General features: G+C 42.8%; 1 protein-coding gene across 1 annotated transcript; it reads left to right on the forward strand.

Annotated features, from left to right (window-relative positions):
- The first annotated feature begins 49 nt into the window (after positions 1 to 49).
- On the forward strand, positions 50 to 21,045 carry Dmac2l (distal membrane arm assembly component 2 like). The gene is made up of 5 exons (XM_051147033.1): positions 50 to 141; positions 16,826 to 16,936; positions 18,444 to 18,652; positions 19,220 to 19,391; positions 20,847 to 21,045. Exons 2-5 carry the CDS (start codon positions 16,830 to 16,832, stop codon positions 20,959 to 20,961), a joined length of 603 nt encoding a protein of 200 aa, XP_051002990.1. The 5' UTR covers positions 50 to 141; positions 16,826 to 16,829; the 3' UTR covers positions 20,962 to 21,045.
- Positions 21,046 to 23,564: the final 2,519 nt, after the last annotated feature.

Below are 23,564 nucleotides of genomic sequence, written 5' to 3' on the forward strand. Positions count from 1 at the left end.
AGCCCCGCCCCCAAGCGCGGGCCAATGAAACACGAGCTCTCTGTCTAGCGTGGGCGTGGCTTTTGCTGGCCAATGGGCGAGCGCGGCGCAGGGAACAGGCTGAGGGCGAAGGACCTGCCAGCCGCAAGGACGTCGCACGCCGTGAGTAGAGAAGCGAGGGCGCAGGCGGAGACCGGGTGGTGGGTCCGCTCTCCCGGACCTGCGCAGGCACAGGCTTGACTGGACGCCGGCGCTCTGCCGCCAGAGAAGGCCGAGCGTTGCGGAGTGACCTCTGGCTCCCGCGGCCACGCCTTCGGTCACGTCCCGTGGTCGGTTGGCGACGCTCTGGCCCGGGAGCCAGGGGCTAAGCCATCTCCTACGGCTTTCCGTCACTACCGGGCTTCTGGGCCCTTCGTGGGGCTCCTGGCTGGTGTCGTTCATTCGATTACTTACTGGGTTTGTAAATATTGGACGCTGAGCTAGGCGCTGGTCCCTCTCATCATTAAGTGCGGGGTTGTTTTTTTAATGATTTACTTGTGTGTGTGTGTGTGTGTGTGTGTGTGTGTGTGTGTGTGTGTGCCTGTATGAGCTTACGTGCAACAGATGTGCTCAGAAAAGGGAATAAAGGATCCACTGAAACTGGAAGATTTGGGCAAATTGTGAGCCGCCATGTGTGTGCTGGGAACCAAACCGAGGTCCTCAGGTAAGGCCAGTTAGCAGTCTTAACTATGGTACTATCTCTCCAGCCCCAACCTTTACTTTCTTTAAACAGTTTATTAATTTAACTTTACCTCCCTACCACTGTTTCCCCTCCCTCCTCTTCTTCCAGGCCTTTCTCCCACCCTCCTTCATCCCCTCTTGTTTCTCTTCAGAAAAGGGGAGGCCTCTCATGGATATCAACCAGCCCTGGGATAGCAAGTGGAAGTAAGACTACGCACATGCTCTCCTGTTGAGGCTAGAGGAGGCAGCCCAGTAGGAGGAGAGGGTCCTAAAGGCAGGCAACAAAGTCAGAGACAGCTCCTGCCCACTGTTAGGAGTCTGATTTGAAGGCTAAGCTACACATCTGTAACATGTGTGCATAGGGCCTAACTACACATCTGTAATGTGTGCATGTAGGCTTCCTGGCCCAACCTTTATCTTTTGTTTTTTGTTTTGTTTTATTTGTTTTTTCGAGACAAGGTTTCTCAGTGTAACAGCCCTGGCTGTCCTAGACTTGCTTTGTAGACCAGGCTGGCAGAGATCTACCTGCCTCTGCCTGGAGTGCTGGGATTTAAAGGCATGCTCCACCATGCCTGGTTTGCCCAACCTTTTCTTAATCACTGGACCAAGATACAATTTTGAATGTCCATGCCTCAGGAAAGACACTCACAACCCACTGTTATAAAAATGAGAACTATGTAATCACTTAAAGACCTTATACTCTGTAAAGCTATTTGATCCTTTGACACCATACCAATGTAATTCCCATTTTCTGCTTGATGGTGGTTGTTCATGTTTAAGGTTAGAACAGCTTAGCAGAAGGACTTGCTGGTGTGAATATTGGTTCCCACCACCTCCATCTCAGACACTCTTCTGTTTATTAATATCCTTGAGCAGATAATAGTATATATGTGAAGACTCAACAGAGGCGGAGCTCAGCAGAGCTTATTAGCTTTTTATTATGCTTGAATGATTTAGATGAGCTGTACTAGATACTTTGTTTCGTTGGTTGGGAAGAAACAGTGTTCCGAGTTTATTCCATCACACACAAATAGCATAGGTGGTTGTATCTTAAATTCAGTGTGTTGTGGTAATTGTAGGTTCTCATGAAGTTGCAGGAAATAAGAGAGATCCCATGTGTACGAGCTTGCTTTTGATGTGACAAATATCATGAACAAAGCAACTCAGAAGGAAAGGATTTATTTCATCTTACAGCTTATAGTCCATTGTAAAGGGAAGTCAGAGCAGGAACTGAAGTAGAGGCTGTGGAGGGGTGCTGCTTATTGGCTTGCTCTGTTTGTTTGTTTGTTTTTATACCTCAAGACTACCTGCCCAGTAATGGCACCACCCACACTATGCTTGGCCCTTCCACATTGAATCATTGATCACGAAAACATCCCACAGTCTTGCCTGTCATATGGATTGAAATTGAAATTCCCTTGTCCCAGATGACTGTAGCTACCGTCAGTTTGACCAAAACCTAACACCATTGACCTCTTGTCAACTTGATACAAACATATCAATATTAAACAATAAGCTTCCCTTTCTTGTTTGTTCCCAAGATGCCCTGGGAACTATTAATATAATATAAAACATGCACCTTTATGTGCATGGGTGTTTTGCCTGCATGTATGTTTGTATACCATGTGTGTGCCTGGTAGCCATAGAGCCAGAATAGAGCTTTGGATCCCCTGGAACTAGAGTTTAAAATGTTTGTAAACTGCCATGTATGTGCTAGGAATCCTCTTGAATCCTGTCTGAAAGGGTAACCAGTGCTTTTAAATGCAGAGTCATCTCTCCAGGCCCCTAAATATAGCCTTACCAGCCCACAGACATGGTGTCAGCTATAGCAGTGCGTGCATCCTGGGTGTCTGCTGCTGGGCCAGACCTGCTCAGGGGTGGGATAGCCCTGGTCAAATAAAGCCTCTGGCAAAGAGAGCTCAGCTCAAGTGTGGAAGGCACTCACCTAGTTCATAGCACTGCCCAGGATGGAAGTGAAGATGCTCAACAGTTTCCTGAAGCTGCAACTAAATCAAAGCCAAGCCCTTTCTCTGGGGGCAGTGGTAGCCATACCCTCTTCCATAACTCCACTTGTGACTGGTTATGAAGATGAGTAAAAAGAATCTGGGCCTTCCCCCAGGCACCAAGGGGCCACAGCAGCGGTTCAGACCATTTCTCTGCATATGGACCACAAAAGCATGTGGGATGCTCATTGTTTCTTCTATCAAATGATGACCTTTAGGCCAACATTCTATCCCTTTGCTTCTGGGAGGAAATGACTTAAATAAATAACTTGAACTTAGAAAAGAGTCCTGCTGTCCTTACAACTTTTAAACTTTTACAACTTTGGGTCAAAGTCTTCTTCAGGGGGACCTGGCTTTCCTTGATTTAAGGAGTTCTGGGTGGTGTGGCAATTGGCACCGAAATTCTTTTTTGCTATGCTACAATGTAGATTTGTTCCTTTCATTTGTTCTAGAGTTTTTCTGTTTATGTAGATCAAACAAAAACTTAGGCTTCTTGTTTTCTGAAAACAAGGTGAAAGAGTAGTCAATACCAAAGGTCCATGCAGGGCAGGCTGTTTTAAGCATTGCTTTACCTCTGCTGCCCATCACAGTAAGCACACCCAGTTTGTCTTGGGTGATTTAATGCTGCCACCTGGCCCTGTGAATCCAGGACTTCAACTGAGCAGCAGTATCCCCAGCCCTAAGGTCTGGCACAAGGAAAAGAGCAACCAACAAGAAAGCTCTTCAGTGTGCTAGGGCCACTGTTTTCAGTTGTAGAGGATTATTGAAAGGCATGTCTTCTGGACCCGCCCAATGTGGAAAACTAGGTTTTACATTTACCCACTCCAGCATTACAATTTCCCTGAGCCTTTAATCCTACCACTGGGAGGCAGAGGCAGGCGGATCTCTGTGAGTTCGAGGCCAGCCTAGTCTACAAAGCAAGTCCAGGACAGCCAAGGCTACACAGAGGAACCCTGTCTCGAAAAACTGAAAAGGAAAAAAAAGCCCATCATCATCCCCAAGTCAAAAAATGTTAGACATCTCCAGCTCCTTTTCTGTAGTGTCCATCTTTTGATGCACTTGACAGCCAACCAATCAGATTTCTTACTTTTTAATTTTTTTTTTTTTTTTAGCTCTGTGAGCTTCCATATTAAATGAGCCTAGACTGAATCCCCACTCAGTGGCTTCATACCTATAAATTCAGTCTGATCCAGCTTTATGTTCCTTCCACCATTATCCCATATTTAAAAAAAAAAAAAAAATTCCCATATATTTTTCCCAGTTTTCTGCTTGAATGAATTAGCAAACTCATGGAATGACAGTGAGGACATGACCACCCCAAGGTATAGTTGAGAAGGATTTTATTGTAGATATGACGGAGAGTTCAGCCAGAGACATCTGGAAGGGTCCAGACTGAACCAGGCTGGAAGAGGAAAGAAAGAGAGGAAGAAAAGAGAGAAGCCAAGTGGACCAAGAGGAGAAGAGAACCAAGAGGCAGGAGAATGCTTGTCTGAATGGCTGGATTATATAGGAGTCATAAGCTGGGGAGGGAAGGGAAGCCCAGCTGGAGAGGGTAAGAGTAGGGGGTGGGGTGAGAAATGCTGAGTGAGCTTTGTTCTGGGCTTCTCTGGGACCCAAAGACATTACAGCCTTTTTGTTGATGATAAGAGGCAACATAATCTCTTCTTTAACTGCTTCTTAGATGAAATTAGGGCATCATCAGGGGCTCAGAAAGGGGGGAATTGTTGGTCAAGGCTGGGAAGGGTGAGAGAGGGCTGCAGGCTGCCTGACATCTGTCTCACTGCCTACCTTCTGAGCGACCACCTGGGGCCAGTGAAGTGCAAGCCACTTTGGCGCAGTATAGGAGGTAGTTCTGGAGGAGCGCCTGGGGTTGTCCCGCTGTACGCAGTTCTGGAGCCATTTGCAGTCTTGCAGTTGATTGGAAACCTGCTGGGACAATTACTAGGGGCAGAAGTAAAGTTAAGGAGTTTAGGGGAGATCTTTATCTTAGGTGTACAGTTGAAACTTACAGGCTCATGGTAAGTTGAGGCAGTTGGGGGAGAGGAGGAGTCCCAAGACCAGGGGAAACAGGCAGAGAGACAGACAGACAGACAGAGCGCCTACCCAGAGGAGTAGGCAGTAGGTGGGGAAGCTTAGGCTGTTGATTGCCAGGAGTGCATTTGACCTGTGACAAGTGGATCCAAGTCTAATGACTCCCTGAGGCTTACATAATTTTTTTAAAGTTTACAAACAGAGATAAAAGTTTTAGATATATTAGCATTACCATTGTTTGTAATCTGAACCGAAATCCACATTGTAGAAAAAGAAGTAGACTCATGCCTTTGAATCACAGTTACTGGTTCGGGACCCCGGGGGTGGGGGGGGGGGAGGATGGAAAACAGTTCTGGGTTAGAAGCATTATTACTTTTTCTATGTATCCAGAGGGTTGGATATATAGATTAAACGGAGTTTTTTGTTTGTTTGGTTTGGTTTGGTTTTTGGTTTTTCAAGACAAGAGTTTCTCTGTGCAGCCTTGACTGTCCTGGACTCACTTTGTAGACTAGGCTGGCCTCGAACTCTCAGTGATCCGCCTGCCTCTGCCTCCCAAGTGCTGGGATTAAAGGGGTGCGCCACCACCTGCCTGGCTGAAAGAGATGTTTTTAGCACAATGGGAAGCACTTTCAAGTCTATACTTAGAAGACAGCCAAAGAAACGTAAATTCTGAGCTTGTGACTATAGTACTAATGTTAAAGTCTGTACTTTTGACATCAATATAACAGTAGCACAGCTAGAAGGAAAGGCACCTTTACAACTTACATGAAATACCTCTGAGATCCTCATAACTTACATAAACGCCAACCCTTTTCTTTTATCCAATCATTTACCCTGAGACACAAGGTAGTTGATTATTGAGATTGATCATTACCAAGCAAGTTAAAAAGTTAGAGTGAAACCTGTTCTGTGAGTTTATCTCCCAGGATAAAGTGAGACAGCAAGGTAAACTATGTCTGTGCCCGCCTTTCTCAGCAGGAGACCTAATAGCTCTAGAAAGGTGGGGCTTGGTTTTACAAAGGAACTGACCAGGCAGCTGCAGCCTTGGGGCGAGGAGCTGCTTTACTTGCAGCTGGTAGCTGACAGCTACTGTTAGCCATCAGCACCATCAGAGACCTGAGAAGGATAGCTTACATCAGAAGTATAATCCAGATGGCCTATGAATCAATTAAAATGACAGAGGCTTACTGATTCTTAGTAAGCATGCAGCAACACAGCCACCCCAACGGCCCTGATAACTGTAGGAACACAGGCGACACCAAAGCCACTCCAGAAGCATGTCATCCAGAAACACGTCACCGCCAGCCGGCAGGATTCAGGTCCTCTAAGCCACGTGTGCACCCTCTGTGCGTTCATGCGCACTTCCTGGGAATTCCACCCCAACACGTGTACACCTGCGCATGTGTGTGCGCTTTCTGCATATGCACTAGGTTGCTTATAAAGGGAATTGCTCCCATTCCCGACCCTTCTCTCATGTGTCTCCAGTGACTGTCTCTGTATTCCCTTCCCTTAATAAACCTCTTAAGTAGATCTGCCCCATGGTGTGATTTCCATTTCACCATACAGCTCCGTCACACACACACACACACACACACACACACACACACGTTTGGTGGCCCTACAGTATGGGGAGCCACTTCTGGCAGTGGTACTGCTACCACATGGGTGATCATGACCAGATCATTCCCAGTAAATAAGAGCTGCTGAAATCTTCCCCTCCAATCACGGATCCTCCTGCCCTCCCACTCGCAGGTTCATTTCCTGATCTCCCGATTCAGGCTTCTTCCACATACACCAGCTGATTGGTGCCTTTTCCTCTGCTCAGCATAACCGCTTCCCCTGGTGGGAGAGAGAGCCAGCCCTCTCCGATTCACTGGGAGTGGAGGTAACCCAACCCCAGTCTTCACTACTGAGGCTGGTCCTCTTTGCCGACCTACAACTAGGACTTTCCGTTTAGGCAAGCCTTCCAGACAGAGTCCTGCCGCACCTGCGTAGCTACATCCCTGGACCAGCTCATCTGCTGAGCTGTGCTCTTTTGGCCGCTGGTCAGTGCTGACGAGCTACCGAACAATCTGTACCTGCCTTTTTGAGTCACAGTCCATTTCCGGGGATGCCCTAATGGATTACAGGGAAACAGCCAGGCTCCCGTTCCTCCTAGTACACTGTTGGGATGTCTTTTAGAGAATTTCAAACCTCTGCATTTAGCACCTACCGTAAAGGCTTCTAAGCTTATACGCCTCTGTAACCAAACTTGGCCTCCATAGCCCTTAGAAAATGGGTCAAAATGGCCAATTAGTGGCACATTAAACCCCAATACTATTTGGGATCTTTTTAATTACTGCCAAGAATCAGGACGATGGAAGAAGCAATCTTATGTTCAAGCCTTTTCTCTTCTACACTCCAAACCTTCCCTCTGCACTTCCTGTTCTCCCACTCCACTCCTTCTAACTGTAAAGTCTGAATCTCGGGAATCATCTACCACGTTTGATCCTGCTGATGAATCCCGCCTCTCCACTGTCAACCTACAGGCTATCCTCTAATTCATTTGTCTCCTGGTCAATCCATAGGTCCCTTCGTAAGCCTCGTCTCCTCTTCAAAGCCCTTCTTCCTCCACAGCCAGTTCTTCCTCTTCAGCTTCCTCACCCCCCGCCCCTACCTGGAGCCATCCTACCTTGGCACCAACTTTCACTCCGCCAATAGTGTTCAGTCCTGCTACCACTCGCTCTCACTCTGCAGCAAAACCTTCTTCCCCCTCTACTCAGCCTAAACCTGCTTCAGTTTTTCATTTTCTATGACTCAGTTTAAGTAGCTAACACCTAGCAAAGTTAGCAAAGAGGCAAACAAACATCTTCAAGTCAGTTACTGTTACCCTGAGTAGACATTAGGAATTTATAAGCCTTACTTATCAAACATAGTTGTTATTTTTTGGGTTTTTTTGTTTTGGTTTGGTTTGGTTTGGTTTTTGGTTTTTCGAGACAGGGTTTCTCTGTGTAGCCTTGGCTGTTCTGGACTAGCTTTGTAGACCAGGCCGGTCTCGAACTCACAGAGATCCGCCTGCCTGTGCCTCCTGAGTGCTGGGATTAAAGGTGTGCGCCACCACCGCCCAGCTCAAACATACTTCTATTCATTAAACATGCTGTTACTTATCTCAAAACTTTTAAAAGCCGGTTGTTAACTGTTAGTAAAAACATAAGTGGTTAGACGTATATCTTTACGTCAATTTTTGTTAATCTGAGTAGACCTTATCACCTTGGGAATTCATAAACCTTATTTATCAAATATACCTTATTTACCAGACAAATGTTAATTCTTATTTAAAATGCTTCAAAAGCCTGATGTTGAACACAGCAAAGATATAAGTGGTTAGATACATCCTAAGTCAATTTCTGTTAACCTATTAGATTATTAATTTATCATTATACCAAAATGCATCCTAATTTAAGATATTTTGGAGACCCATTGTTGCCTCCTTAAGTTTAAAGAGGAGATGCAATGATAAGCAGAGGCCCCAGTAAGACTTGCTGCACTACTTGGTTTATACCATGTGATTGTCTTAATTAAGATGGTGGTGAAGTTACATTGCATATATTCTCTTCTGACCTGAGTGAAGATAGCTGTCAGCCATGTGGTTGCTTCCAACCTGATGATGTCATCAGAAAGATGGAGGCAAGGTTGCTATTTAAACTATCTATTAGTAGAAATTACTAATTGTGGTTTTAATTGAAATTCCCAGATCTTTCTATTTTACCAATAAAGAAACTGGAGCCAGATGTTGTGGTAAAAAGTCTGCTAGCTCAGAGAGGCAGAGAAAGCACGCAGCTGACCTTCCTACTCATCTCATGTCCCAAAGGAAAAGGCCCAAAAGGCTTACTAGCTCAGCTGACATCCCAGGAAGAAAAGGCAAAAAAACCCAAGGCCAGAGTCTTGCTAGCTCAGTGCCCAAAAAGCCAAAGGCCAAGGACCTGAGGAACTCAAAAGCTAGAGAGATAAGAGCCAAAGAGCTCAAAGCCAAAGAGCTAAAGAGCTCAAGCTAAACCCCCAAGCCAAGCCCCTTCTTTTACATGCTGTCCTAAGTACCCCTCAACTCAAAGTCTCTCCTACTCTTTAATCCCTGTCAGCTGGTTTCTTGTTCCGTCTCTTGACCTAGGGTTAACTTTATTAAATCCTGTGTACAGGTAGCTCTTGGATTAAAGGTGTGCATTGGGGTTCACCCATGCCAAACAAAAGACAAGTTTTTACAGTTCACAATCTCAGAGATCACATTGGGATCAAATACCCTGCAACATTTCCCCTTTTTGTCTAAGTAAAAGATTCTCTACCATCAATAAAAGATGTACTATCTGGTAAAAATAAAATGCATTCATAATTTCTGGTCCACTAGTATTTGGCAACCTTGGAGAAAGTATTCAACAATATATCCTATCTTGGTGAGTCCAAAGTTCTGTACCTAAATCCTTTTGTATAAAACCTTGCATTAACGGGCTGGAGAGATGGCTCAGCAGTTAAGAGCACTGACTGCTTTTCTAGAGGTCCTGAATTCAATTCCCATCAACCACATGGTGGCTCCCAACCATTTAAAATGTGATCTGTTGCCCTCTTCTGGCCTGTGGTATATGTGCAGGTAGAGCACTGTATACATAATAATAAATAAATCTTAAAAAAAGAAAAGTTGCATTACCAATCAAAAACCATCTTCAGACCTAAAACATCTTCTTAAATCCTAAACAGCTAAGTTTAATTGTAGGACTATAACTATATAGTTTTCAATCCCATCAGAGACCTTAGAAGGATAAATATTATCTGAATAAACAGGAAGTGCAGAGCAAGCGGCTTCCAAAACTAAAGAAATGGCAGATACTGCTAACCACTTGGATAGTCACTCAAGATATCTCTATAATGTTGGAACATCATCTTTAGCCTTCTGTCTCAGAATATCTGACAGACTTTACTGTATAGCAGGGTTTTTGTTTTTGTTTTTGTTTTTAAGTTTTTTGAAACAGGGTTTCTCTGTGTAGCCTTGGCTGTCCTGGAACTCACTCTGTAGACCAGGCTGGTCTTGAACTCACAGAGATCCGCCTGCCTCTGCCTCCCGAGTGCTGGGATTAAAGCCATGCCCCACCACCACCCAGCTGTGAAGCAGGTATTATAAAGGATTTGCCTACCTTGTCCTTGCAAAGCTCAGCAGTCAACTTTCCTGCATCCAGTTTGTCCAGTATTCTGTCTGCCATTGAAGCAAGGACAATTCTTGCCAGTGGCTAGCCTTACACATATGAGGCCATCTCCTAAAGGAGAATATTTTGATGCTCATCATCTTCGAAGTTGGAAGAGGGTGCTGCCAGGAGCCGACATGTCTCATTGTCAAAAAATTATCAAATTAATAAAATATATTTAAATGCCATATTCTACAGAATATTTGAAGACCATCTATCTTTAGTATATCTGAATTACTAGTTTCTAGCTAAATACTGACTAACTTAGAAAACTACTACCTAACAAAGCCACAAGTTTGGTTGACTTAGTTTGTATTTCTGAATTATCCTAATCAGTTTGTGATAGTAGCTTTCAAAAGGACTAGAACTTCACATTGCATTTTAAAGAATTTCATAGGTGAATACCTTAAAAAGAATTAATACATAGTATGCTGTAACCAAAAGATAACCTTAATTTTGTACCAATTTACAAAGGATGTATACCAATGTAACCAATTACAACCTTAGTTTTGTGTCAATATACAAAGACCCTTGTTTGCTATTGTTCCTATATATTTCTGTATCCTCCCTTTTGTCTAAATAAAAAGGAACAATTTTAACTCTAATACAGTAAAATTATTTGCAGTAATGAAGCAATTTTTGCTAAACTTTCCTCAGTGTCCAGCTTGGTTGTATTTGGCAGTTTTAGGATTAAATATTTTTAAGTTAGAAGTTCTGTAAAATGTTCATCATATGAACTCAGAGATTTGAATGTCCTAAGCAGTCTGTAGTCCAAAGCTGATCTTTGGATGTTGTTTGTCATCTTAGTGACAATCCTGACTAGGCAGAACAAAACAGTCAACTCAAAGGTGTCCACTGTTTGCACAGAACCAGGCAGCTGAAGAAACACGGGACAGTTTTTCCCCCAGTAGGTGTTGTTAGACAGTCTACGTGGATTCATTGTTGGGGGCCCTGTCATCTTCTTGGAAACCTAAGATGTTCCTGTTAAAACCTAAACATTTTAAATGCCATATTCCACAGATCTCAGAAAGGCTTGAGGACATAACCTATTAGGTAAATCCGAGGCTCACAAACTGTTTCTAGTTACTTGCTTCAGACTGAAACCTGGACACACACGCAGGAAGCTAGGTGAAGCTTATTTCTAAAATTAGTTAATACTCTGTACAACTACTAGTATCATGACAGAAAGTTTATATATACATAATAATATTACAGATTTTGAGATAATATACCTTAAAAATTAGGGAGTAAAATGAAAGTGAAAAGATTATGAGATCAGTGGCTATCAGACAATCCTTTATTTTTTGTTTTCCTTTGTCCCATACCAGGTGGCTCTTCTGATATGTCACAAAGACTTTGGATTTTCCTCTAACACGAATGCATGGGTTAGAGTAGGAGAGAGCCACGCTCCAACTCCAAAGCCTGCTTTAATTTTTTTTTAATTGAATTGGGATCACATAAAGCCCATTTGCCATTTATGTCTTTAGAGGGCCAAAGAGACAGGATGGAGATAGACAGCACCACTTGGCCAATTTACTCTTTTTCTTCAGATGTTTCATTTGCCCACTGGTCTTCAGATTCTAGTTAGATGTTTTTATTCTCCTGGAAAGATAAAAATAAAACCCTGCCCCAACCTAACTCTGGAAGGTTTCTTTTTTGTTGGGTTATATCTTTCCTGGGACAAATTTTTTTTTTTTTTTTTTTTTGGTTTTTTTTTTTTTTGGTTTTTTTCGAGACAGGGTTTCTCTGTGTAGCCTTGACCATCCTGGACTCACTTTGTAGACCAGGCTGGCCTCGAACTCACAGCGATCCGCCTGCCTCTGCCTCCCGAGTGCTGGGATTAAAGGCGTGCGCCCAAAATTTTTTTAGCAATAGAAAAAGTATTATCTCTCAGTTGAAATTTTTAAAAAGTTCTTTTGCAATTTTGAAATTAAATACATCTTCATGTATATTTATTTTTAGATTATAAATGACATTCACTTTAAATTTCAGCCTGCCTTTTCCAAGTGCCATTTAAAATTAAATCACTGTAATTCCTATGTGATTGCCTCTGTCTCCCAAGTGTTGGGATCAAAGGCATGTGACACCACACGCTGGGATTGAAGGGGTGTGTTAGGGTTCAACTATGACAAAGAAAAGACAGGTTTTCACAGTGCACAATCTCAGGGAAGTTACATATATGGCATATCATAAGAGTTGAATCACATATATAATAAGTTGTAGGAAACTAAGATTACTTGTATACAGATTTTAAACTATAAGCCTTTTGTTATAACTTTTAGACTAAATTGTGTTACAGATATTTTTAACCATACCCAATGAACTTACAAATCCTGAGATTGTTTGCAGCATAGTCTTAAGAGGTTTGGGTTGTTTGTTTTTAAGAACAAAGAAATAGAAGACACAAACGATTTTCTTTTGCCAAGACTGGTGGCGCACGCCTTTAATCCCAGCACTCAGGAGGCAGAGGCAGATGGATTGCTGTGAGTTTGAGGCCAGCCTGGTCTGCAGAGTGAATCCAAGACAGCCAAGGCTACACAGAAAAACCCTATCTCAAAAAACAAAACAAAATGAATTCACTTATACAAATAAGGAAGTGATAGCAAATCTACTCAGAAAACTCTCTCTCTCTCTCTCCTCTCTCTCTCTCTCTCTCTCTCCTCCCCTCTCTAATCTCCTCTCCCCATCTCTCCTCTCTCCTCTTCCGCCCTCTCTCTCTCTCTCTCTCTCTCTCTCTCTCTGTGTGTGTGTGTGTGTGTGTGTGTGTGTGGTAGCACATTAGAGATCTGGCCTTTATTAACTAACAAACATAATTACAAATGTTAGAAATATTGTTTTAAACTTAGAACTTTTTCTGATAGTAAGTGGAAGTGTGTTTTATTTTATAGTTTAAATTTCTAAGTTTTTATTGCATATAGCAACAACTATTTTCTAATTGCTTTTAACTGCTTTGACTCACTAGAGTTACAGTCACTGACTCACCACTAGAGGTCTCCTAGTTCCGTGAAGAAGCACTCCCACGGGTCACTGCTTGAAAGCAGGAAGAGTTTCTCAGATAAACCAAAGTTGAAGCTGAGAATGTAAAAACCTACCAGATTTTAAAATCTCTATTTCTGGAGATAAATTTAATTTTACAATAACTCGTTTTAAGGAAAACGGTTAATGTTTTTAGAAATCTTCGCTAAAATAAGTCTGGTCTTGCCTTTATATAAGCTCAACTAGAAAGTGAACCAAAGTGAATCCAGCAACAGTATTCAGCTTTAGGAGGCTTTGGATTTCACCTGCTTAGTGACAGCTTCTCTGCCTTGGCTTTTGCACCTGGAAGCCAACCACTGAAGACTATGGATCAACTGAACCTGTTCAGTTTTTGCATTATGTTGAGAAAAGGAAACCAGCAGTTCTTGTTCTTCCTTTAGCCCTGCTTGCTCCCCTCCATCTGGCCTCCTCCACCTGCCCCCTTCCACCTGCCCCCCACTACCCCCCACTACCCCCACTTCAGTCCTCCTCATGGAAAGCACCTTTTGTGATACAGGGACTCACTCTGTGGTCTTCAGTGGTCCAGAGCTTACTATGTAGACCAGCCTGGCCTTGAACTAACAGAAATCTCCTGCCTCTGCCTACCGAGTACTACTGGGACTAAAGGGGCGCACCATCACACCCTGCTTAAAAACTCTTAATCACTGTTTAAGGCCCATCTCAAAAAAAAAAAAAAAATCTCTGTAATGAAGCCTTCTCCTCACCCTGCTTTTTAGGCTTTCATGCACAGCACGTGTCTCCAGGTGCCACATTGGATACTGGTGTTTGCATGTCATCCGTCTTCTCCACTAAACTATAGATTCTGAGAGATCAGGATGGCATCTTTCTTTGCATGTCTCCTTTTGATGCTTTATCTCACCATTGCTAGTTTATACTAAGTAGAGCAAAAATTCAGCCAGCATTTATGAGTGAATGAACAGGTGGGTGTGGCCTTTAAATGAGAGGCTGGGTAAGATTTTCCACAGATGAGGTTGGGGGTGGGAATTAAAGCAGGACTAGCCTGAGCAGAGGATGAGAGAGCCCAGATTCGTAAATGAAACTGGCAACAAAGGAGTTGTTCAAGATGGACATGGATGGAGAGAGCTTTAACAAAACTCTGGAAAGGCTGAGACTTGTGCTGAAGACGGCCTTGGTAGAAAGATGGAGATGACAGTGGGGTCTGAGAGGTGCAGGCAGTTGACTAGCAGAATGCTTGCCTAATATGCCCTCGGCCCCGTGGTCAGTTCCCAGCACTGCCAGAAAGAGGGAGGGGTTGGGGAAAGACAGGAGAGAGGAGCAAAGAGAGGCACGAGGGCGGGTAGCTACTCCCAGACCCTGTCCTCATCCTCGGGCTTCACCTCCTCAGCTGTGAAGCACTTCCCACTCAGACATCTAAGCCTTCTCTCTCTCCTGAGTTCCAGAGTCATTCAGAGCCCCGACTGGTAGGAAAGAGCACCAGGTTCAAAGGCAACACTGACACAGATTAGCTATGAAGCGTTGAGCAAGTTCCTTTAGGCACATACATTTATTAATGCCCCACCTTGTTCCAGAAAGGATTTAGAGTGTCAGCATGTTACTTAATATCAAGGCTTCAGTTTCCCCATCTCTGAAGGAGAGGTTTCGTGTAGCTGACCCAAGTTCCTTCCAGCTCTAACACTGTGACTCTGATTCTAATGACTTGTTGGGCATCTTCCCTTAGGAGTCCTCCCAACAGATATTTAAAATTAAAAAAACTGAAAGAAAAAAAAAAGAAGAAGAAGAAAGAAACCTGAGCCTATAACTCTGTCCCTTGTTCTCTTGGTGTGTGTATGTGCATGTGTCCATGTCCATTTGTGCTCACATGTATGTGCTTGCATGTGAATACCAGGGTCAACATTGAGTGTCTTCTTCAGTCACTTTCTGTTGTGCTGTATTCACCAGAGAACACTGTTGGACATAGGTTTAGGCCAATAGAAAGTCTTTATTAGCTAGACGGTGACTACACTGGGTGTTTGGGGTCCCAGTGTAACCCTGAACCTTTCTTGGAGTGAACTTTTCATTTTAAGCACAGAAACCATGTTCTGAGTCAACATGTTCCAGTTAAAAAGAACAGTTAGCCAGAGTAGAACCACAGAAACCAAAAAGCAAGGTTAGTACATTTAGAGATTTTCCCAGAACTATGGGCTCTGATGGATTAGGTCTTATTTTCATCTTGGCAGGTGGTGCTGTCTCAATGCTGAGTTTTATGGCCTGAATGGTACTTCCATCATGGAGTCAGTTCTGCTAAGGTCTGAGGCCCTGTTAATTTCCACCTTATTTTTTAGCCGGTTTCACACTGACCCTGGAGCTCACTCTTAGGCTAGATGGCTGGCCAGCAAGGGATCTGTCTCTACTTCCCCACTACTGGGATTATGCTGCCAAATGGACCGTTTACATGAATGTTGGGGATCTGAACTCAGGTCCTCATGTTTGTGGACAAGCACTTTACTCACTGAGCCATTCTCTTGATACTGCCTTCTGATGATGGCGTCACCATTCCACCAGTGATGCAGGGCCAAAGCTTAGTGTCATATTAAGGCCTCTAGCTCTTGTCTCTATATGTCCCTTACTGAGCCATATGAATCTTAGCTCTAATGCCATTCCATCCTTCTGTGACTAAGTCCTTTCTGATGAAGCAATTGATAGCTATTTTTATGCCATTCTGTATTTACTTATTTATTTTGAAGCAGACTGTGCTATATTTCTCAGGCTAGCCTCAGATTCCCATGTTCAAGTGATCCTTCTGCCTCAGCGTCTGAGCTAGCTAAGATGACAGGACCATGTCTGACTTGACCTTTGCTCTTGATGCCGCTGTCTGAGTAAACTTGCTGGGGCGTAGCTCTAACAATAGCAGTGCTCTCCTCTGTATCCCAGTCTGATGTCTGCAGAGCACAGTTTAGATATCCTGCCTGTGAGGCCTTTGTGATCTGGGGGCGCAGTGTGACCGTGTTCTGCTTTCATGACCTGCATGTATAAGCCACACTGGTTACAGCATGCCCTGCCTTTGTACAACCTATCATAACTTTACCTGGCTCTTCTGTCTGTTGAATCATCCTTGTCCTTATTTTAGCTCTTTCAAGGCATGTATCAAGTCTTGTCACTTACTTTAACTATTGGTGACTTGTCTTGGGCCACTCCTCCTTGGATTCACTCCCTGGATTCCTCAAAGACAGAGACCACTTTTCACTTTTCTTGCAACCCCCAACCCTCATGCTTGGCCCACAATTAGGGAAGTTGAATTGAGATAAATCAATGGATACCTAACCAGAAATTATTTTCTCAGCTGCTCATGACTGACAATCATCTGAACAAATTATCTCTTTTCACAAAGGAAGAAATCAGGGTTAGAGAAGTGAAATTTCTTGCCCAGCTCCCGCTGCTGCCATTTATGGGTGTGTCTGTGCTGCTCTGCTGACCCACTTGTGTCTTTATCCTAAATAGGTCTCCTTGTATGTTCCTCTCCCCACCTGGATGGGAACACTGTAAATCTTGTCACGCTGTTAGCATTTGTCATTTTGTTTTTGAAATGTTTATTAGAAGTGAAGCTGGTTTGAGCAAATCTGTGGTTGTACCGAAAATAAACATTAGGGGGCAACAGTGCAGACAATTAAGGTTCAAACAATGACACGTAAGCTAGAGGGGAGCTTAGACATCATCTAGTACCAACTTCGCAGTATGCAATAAATAAGAAACAAGCAAAAGCCAAGAATTAGAGACAGGAGTGGTGGTCAATAGCATCCGCTCCTCTTGCCCAAGAGTCTTGCCCTGAAGTTGTGGCCTCAGTCACTGGATGTGTGGGACTCACTTGCCAGCTGACGAGTTCACGAGAGTCCTGTTTTGTGTGTCTAGATCAATGGTGATGTTTGGAAAAATTTCGAGGCAGCTCTGCAGCTTAAAGAAAATCCCATGGTCATGTGACTCCAGATACTTCTGGGAATGGTTGAATACAGTGTTTAATAAGTAAGTGACTCTAATTAAGTGAAGAAATGTAGGAATTTTTACCACTGGACAGGTTTTAAAGTGCTCATTGGCTAGTTGGTTATTTCTTGTGTTTCAAATTATTTTTCTTCTGAATAAAATGTATAGTATGATCTTAATTTTTTATAAATAATAAAACATACTTAACAGAAAAGTAGCTTACAAAATATTGAATTTGCTTGTCTGAATTATAGAATATTAGTGTTTTCTTCTTTTTTATGGTTTATTCATTTGCTGGGCATAGTGGTACATACCTGTAATCCAAGCACTCAGGAGGCAGAGGCAGGCACTGCGAGTTCCAGGGCAGCCTGGTCTACAAAGCGAGTCCAGGACAGCCAAGGCTGCACAGAGAAACCCTGTCTCAAAAAAGCAAAAAAAAAAAAAATTTATTTATTTTTATTTTATGTGTATATGTGTTGTCTGCATGTATGTATGTGCACCACATATGTGCCTGGTGCCCACAGAGGTCAGACAAACATCAGATCTACCATGTAGGTGCTGGGAGCTGAACCCAGGTCCTCTACAAGAGTAATTAGTGCTCCTACCCACTAAACCATCTCTCCAGTCCCAAGGGAGTTTTTTCTCATTTGTCTATTGATGCCCTTCAAGTTTTCTAAAGTTAATATTTATTCTTTGTATATTCAACAGTATATGTAGCTTTGAAATGCCATGTTCTCAAGCCGGGCGTGATGGCTCATGCCTTTAATCCCAGCACTCGGGAGGCAGAGGCAGGCAGATCGCTGTGAGTTCGAGGCCGGCCTGGTCTACAAAGTGAGTCCAGGACAGCCAAGGCTACACAGAGAAACCCTGTCTTGAAAAACCGGAAAAAAAAAAAAAAGAAAGAAAAAGAAAGAAAAAAAGAAAGAAAGAAAGGAATACCATGTTCTCTAGTTTCTTGAGGAATGTTATTAGCATTTTGAGTACTACTTAGAGAACTCTGGTGTTTAAAAACTTAGTGTGGCTGGATGTGGTGGCTCATGCCTTTAATCCCAGCAGAAGCAAGATAATTTCTATGAGTTCAAGGCCAGCCTGATCTACATAGTGAGTTTCAGAACAGTCAGGACTGCATAGAGAAAAAAATAAAATAAAATAAACTTTTATTTCCTAGAGATAAAAACTAAAGCAAAAAAAAAAAAAAGAAAGAAAGAAAAAGTGAACAGAAAGAGCTAGTTTTTATTTTCATAGATCCCATTAATTCAGTCATTTGAAATAAAAATGTATTTCTGGTTGTTATTTGTTTGTTTGTTGTGTTGTGTTTGTTTGTTTGTTTTGAGACAGGATTTTTCTCTGTGTAGCCCTGGCTGTCTTGGAATTTACTCTGTAGACCAGGCTGGCTTCAAACTCAGAGATCCGCCTGCCTCTGCCTCCCACGCACTGGGACTAAAGGTGTGCACCACCACACCCAGCCCTGGGCCATATTTATATTGGTGAACACAAGTAAGAAGCCTGTGACAATGGAAGTGAACTATTTCTGTTTTCTTATCTACAGAGTAGATTATGAACGCATCAGGGATGTTGGCCCTGACAGGGCAGCGTCTGAGTGGCTGCTTCGGTGTGGGGCCAAAGTGCGCTACTGCGGCCAACAGAAGTGGCTGCACGACTACAACACCCTCCCCGGGGGCTCTGCGGGCAGATACAAGATTCAAGCAATTGATGCCACCGATTCCTGCATCATGGCCATTGGATTGGCTCACATGGGTACGGACGGCCCTGTCCTTTGCTTTTAGGACCTGCAGGGGGCTTGCAGTGAGTGTTTTGTTACAGTTGACTCACTGTGATAGGAGCCTGTTTCTACTTTTTGCCCATCTTATAAAATTAAGTTTGTTATTCTGTGTTTGACGTTGCTGTTCAAAGGAAACAGAGAGCACACACACCTTTCCTCTTGATCGCTCAGGGCTTCTTTCCCCTTGATCGCTCAGGGCTTCTTTCCCCTTGATCGCTCAGGGCTTCTTTCTAGGCTTTGTCACTTAAAGTCAAAGCCTGTCTGTTTTCTGTCAGGCTATCTGTGTGACCCCCTCAGTGATGTCAAGCTAATTATATGCAGACAGCATCTGCTTGTGTGAGAATCTCTTTCTTCTAGTGCCCGGGCATAACCTCCATCAGCGCAGCCTGTGTAACAAAGGTGTTATATGCTTAACAGGGCAAGCAGTCGCTCCAGTTTCCATAGGACAGTTAAAGCCAGGACAGTCCTGTCCTAGGAAAACCAAGGACTGTTAGTCATGGTCCTAGTAAAAACAGATTCCTAACCGTGCATTTTCCCCCCAGAGGGCCTAGAGCATGTTGAGAAAATAACCCTGTGCAAGTGTCATTACATCGAAGATAACTGTTTGCAGAGGCTTAGTCAACTTGAAAAATTACAAAAAAGCCTATTGGAAATGGAAATAATCTCCTGTGGGAATGTCACAGACAACGGTATCATTGCTTTGCGACACTTTAGGTAAGTGTTAAAAGCAAAACAAAAACTAGATAAGGTGAATAATCAGAATATACACGGCTGAGGGGTGATGCCTGTAGTTCTAATGAATATACTTTAAAAAGAGCAACTTTAGCTGGGCTCAATGGCACACGTCTGTAATCCCAGATCTACAAAGCGAGTTCAGGACAGCCACAGTTACACAGAAATCCTGCCCTGAAAACAAAACAAGATGAAGCTGGGCGTGGTGGCACACACCTTTAATCCTAGCACTGGGGAGGCTGAGGCAGGCGGATCTCTGTGAGTTTGAGGCCAGCCTGGTCTACAAAGAAAGTTCCAGGACAGCCAGGCCTACACAGAGAAACCCTGTCTTGGAAAAAAAAAATGAATTTTAAGTGTTGCTATTATTTTATGTGCATGAATGTCTTACCTGCATGTATGTCTGTGTACCATGAGCTTGCACTGCCCTTAGAGGCCAAGAGAGGGAATTGGATCCCCTGGAACTAGAGTTACAGGTGATTGTGAGCCACCATATGCATGCTGAGAATCAAAGCCCTGGTCCTCTGGAAGAGCAGCCAGTAAACTTAGCCACTGAGCCATCTCTCCAGCCACAAGAATATGAACTCTCTTTGTTTTTTGTTTTTGTTTTGTTTTGTTTTTCGAGACAGAGTTTCTCTGTATAGCCTTGGCTGTCCTGGACTCACTGTGTAGACCAGGCTGGCCCTGAATTCACAGAGATCCACCTGTCTCTGCCTCCCTGTGCTGGGAGTAAAGGTATGCGCCACCACTGCCCCCCCCCGCCCATGTTTTAAAATGTGATGGATCCGTCAGTAATCTCAGTATCACAGGCAGCTTGAGATGTTTGAAGCATTAGAACCCAAAGCACTAAACCCTTTCTCTCTGACACTAGCTCAGGCTTCAAGGCTTCCTTCTCTTACAGGAACTCGAACACCTTAAAGAACGTACCCACCATGGGGGCTTAGCATTATTATTAATTTTTTAAAAGATTTATTTATTTATTATTTATACAGTATGTTGCCTGCATGTATGCCTGCAGGCCAGAAGAGGGCACCAAATCTCATTATAGCTGGTTATGAGCCACCATGTGGCTGCTGGGAATTGAACTCAGGACCTTCGGAAGAACAGCTACTGCTCTTAACCTCTGAGCCATCTCTCCAGCTCTATTATTAATATTTTACATACAAAGGAGATCTGTTTTATATGTGTTCAGAAGTTTAAAAGCTGAGAAACATCAATGAAATAAGGAAAAATATAACTTTACTGTCTCACACGAGTTTCATTTAAAGTAGCCCTCCAGGACTATTGCTCTAAAAACCATTTGGCAGGTGTGGGATGATGTTAACACTTTCTGTGTGCTATTTTTTCTAAAAATAATACAAATTGAATTCATTTTTAAAGCCACTAAAGGCCATACCGAAGTGATTGTTTTTTTTGTTTTTTTTTTTTTTCTCTTTGCAGGAACCTCAGGTGTTTGTTCTTAAGTGACCTTCCTGGAGTAAAAGACAAGGAAAACCTTATCCAAGTCTTCAAGACAGCACTGCCTTCTCTAGAACTGAAGCTAAATCTGAAGTAAAATAAGTGTCTGATTTCACTATGAAGGGCCACTTGAAATTGCTCGCAGTAAATAGCTACAAATAGTACCTATCACAATAGAACAGTGATGGCCACTTAGAGATGGATGTCAGGAAGAAAATAAATATTTAAAAGTGACTGAAGCTACTTAAATGGAAGTGAGAAATTATGTACATTGAATTATTAAAATATGGTGTACACACACACACACACACACACACACTGCTTGGTGTAGATATTGATGTAGAGTTATTTATACTGTAATGTAGATGCAAATATTCTTCTTTATAATAATTTATATCACACTGAAGCATGCTACTGTAAGTGCACAATTATGAAAACCTGAACATTCAGTCACAGCTTCACTGATGGTGTCCCTTGTGCAAAGTTGTCATCGTGTTGCTTACAGAGTGCTGTATTGCTTCCCAGGATTTGCATGCATCAAGCTCCTGTATTGACGCATTCCTAATAGTACATACTTAAAAACAAAAACAAAACAACCTTTTCTCAGAAAGAAAGGTGCTGGTTACTTTGTCCTAGTTTTAAGCTTGGGCTACTGATAGTTAAAACTGAACACAGGTACTTGTCTATATCTAACCAGTTTCACTGGTAAAACAGAGGAAACAGGCTGTCTGGCCATACTCTCCATCTACTTCAAACAGAAAATATTAGTATGTTGATTAGAAGCTAATTTTGCTATATCTCAAGTATTTTGGATGCTACTTTCTATGAACTCAAGGGCCATAAAAATATCAATATAAAAATGGACTTTATATCTAGAAAACTCTAATAAAATGTCATAAATGGATTACAAACAAGTCTTTAATTTTTTATTTGAAATAGCTGCAATTCCATCGTTGCTAGTTATGTGCTGTGTTGTGTGCAGCTTTTGTGTATGTGGTTGGAAGCAGGCTGCTGAATATAAATCTGACTAGGAATGACTTTCTGCAGTACAGCTTTTAGGCAGAAAAGTGAGCATTAGCTGCATTTAGAACTGTGCTTATAGGAAAACACCCTAATTGGTGGGAAAATACAAATTACAGGAACCACTGTCATTTACAAGTCAGAAAGCAGTGAATAAAAACAAAGACAAGGTAGAGCATGTGGAGAGCGCTCGTGTGTGCTGTGTGCTGACGCCATGGGGAAAAAGAGGTGTGCAAAGTGTCCCGCAGGACGGACGAGCCCTCTACCGCAGGTTTGTTTTAGTACTGTGTGGCCCAGCAGCAAACTCGTCATGATTTCACCTGGATGACTTGGCTAGCCTAGTCGTCTTCTGTAAAACTAGTGGAGAAGTTAGGCAGTTATGGTCACATGTGTCCATCAAATACATTTTTATTGATTTTTCAGGGGAAAGGCGATTTCCACTATTTGCAGAAGTTGATATCCTTCCTTGTCATTTAAATCAAGGCTACTTAAGTGGGATTGAACAATACTGGAGCTGTTATTTAACCTACTGTCAGGTCTGTGGTGGAAGCCATACATATTCAGGAAGCCTTTGTCTGCCTTGGAGTAGCCAAGGTAATTGAACTGACAATAGAATTTAGTGAACTGCATAGAGTGAGTGAGTGAGGCTAAGTGACGCCATGAAATTAACAGGAGGAAAGGAGAGCGCACAAGACATGTTCCAAAGACGCAGTAAAACAGAGCTTTGAAATCCACATCTGGGGACTCGCGTCAGACAGCAGCACACGGTCCAGAAGTGATGGTGAGAAAGTGACATGGGGCGTCCGCTGCCCGTGTCCAGGGACAAGGGAGAAGAGCTTCCCTATTAGGACTAATAAACCACATCAAAGATAACTTTAATTTTACACCTGTTTAAACTAAGAATCCTCGGAAGTATTTTTCAACCACTTTGTTATTGGTTGTACTGTATTTGTTAGCATAGTTTATACACATAGATACGTGAACACGTGTGTGAATGTGTGCTCACAGACATAGACAGATACATGGGTGATGAGAGATACTTCAAGGAGAGAATATCAGTTAACCTACATGTTTCCTGGTTCAAGTTAACATTCCCAAGCGGTCCTATCTACACTCAGCACTATAATGGCCTTCAGGTCTGAGGGTAAGCTGAAGAACGAGGTGATAACCATTATCGGTTGTTTTCGGGCTGCCAGGCTCATGCGTGCGTTGTCTTGTTGTGCCCTTCTCTGAGGCACCCTTTCTCAGGGTAAAGACAGAAGGATACGTAAAAGAAGTATAAGTGTCTCATTGGTTATATAAGCAGAAAATTACCGAGTTTGAAGATAATCTGTATGATTTAAAGTATTTTGATTAACTTAGGTAATTCTAAAAAAAAAAAAAAAAAAAAAAAAAATTAAAACACAAAAACCAAGACAGAGCCAACAGGAAATAGAATCGCAAGCATTTTGGCTTCAGGGACAAAAATCATACTTAAATATGATTTGAAAACAATGAAGGAGATAGGACTCAAGGCAACCCAGATCTGAAGAACTGCTGTATGGACATTTTGTGATCCATTCTTGACGTGTGACATACAGCAATCAAAGGCAAAAGCCCACTGCGGCTGTGGACAGTGGTTACAGTTCATATACACCCTGGTCATAAGCTCTGCTGCTTAGATAGACAACAGTGCAGTGA

Source organism: Acomys russatus, chromosome 1, assembly GCF_903995435.1.
Source record: "Acomys russatus chromosome 1, mAcoRus1.1, whole genome shotgun sequence".
In the NCBI taxonomy this organism is placed as follows: Eukaryota; Metazoa; Chordata; class Mammalia; order Rodentia; family Muridae; genus Acomys; species Acomys russatus.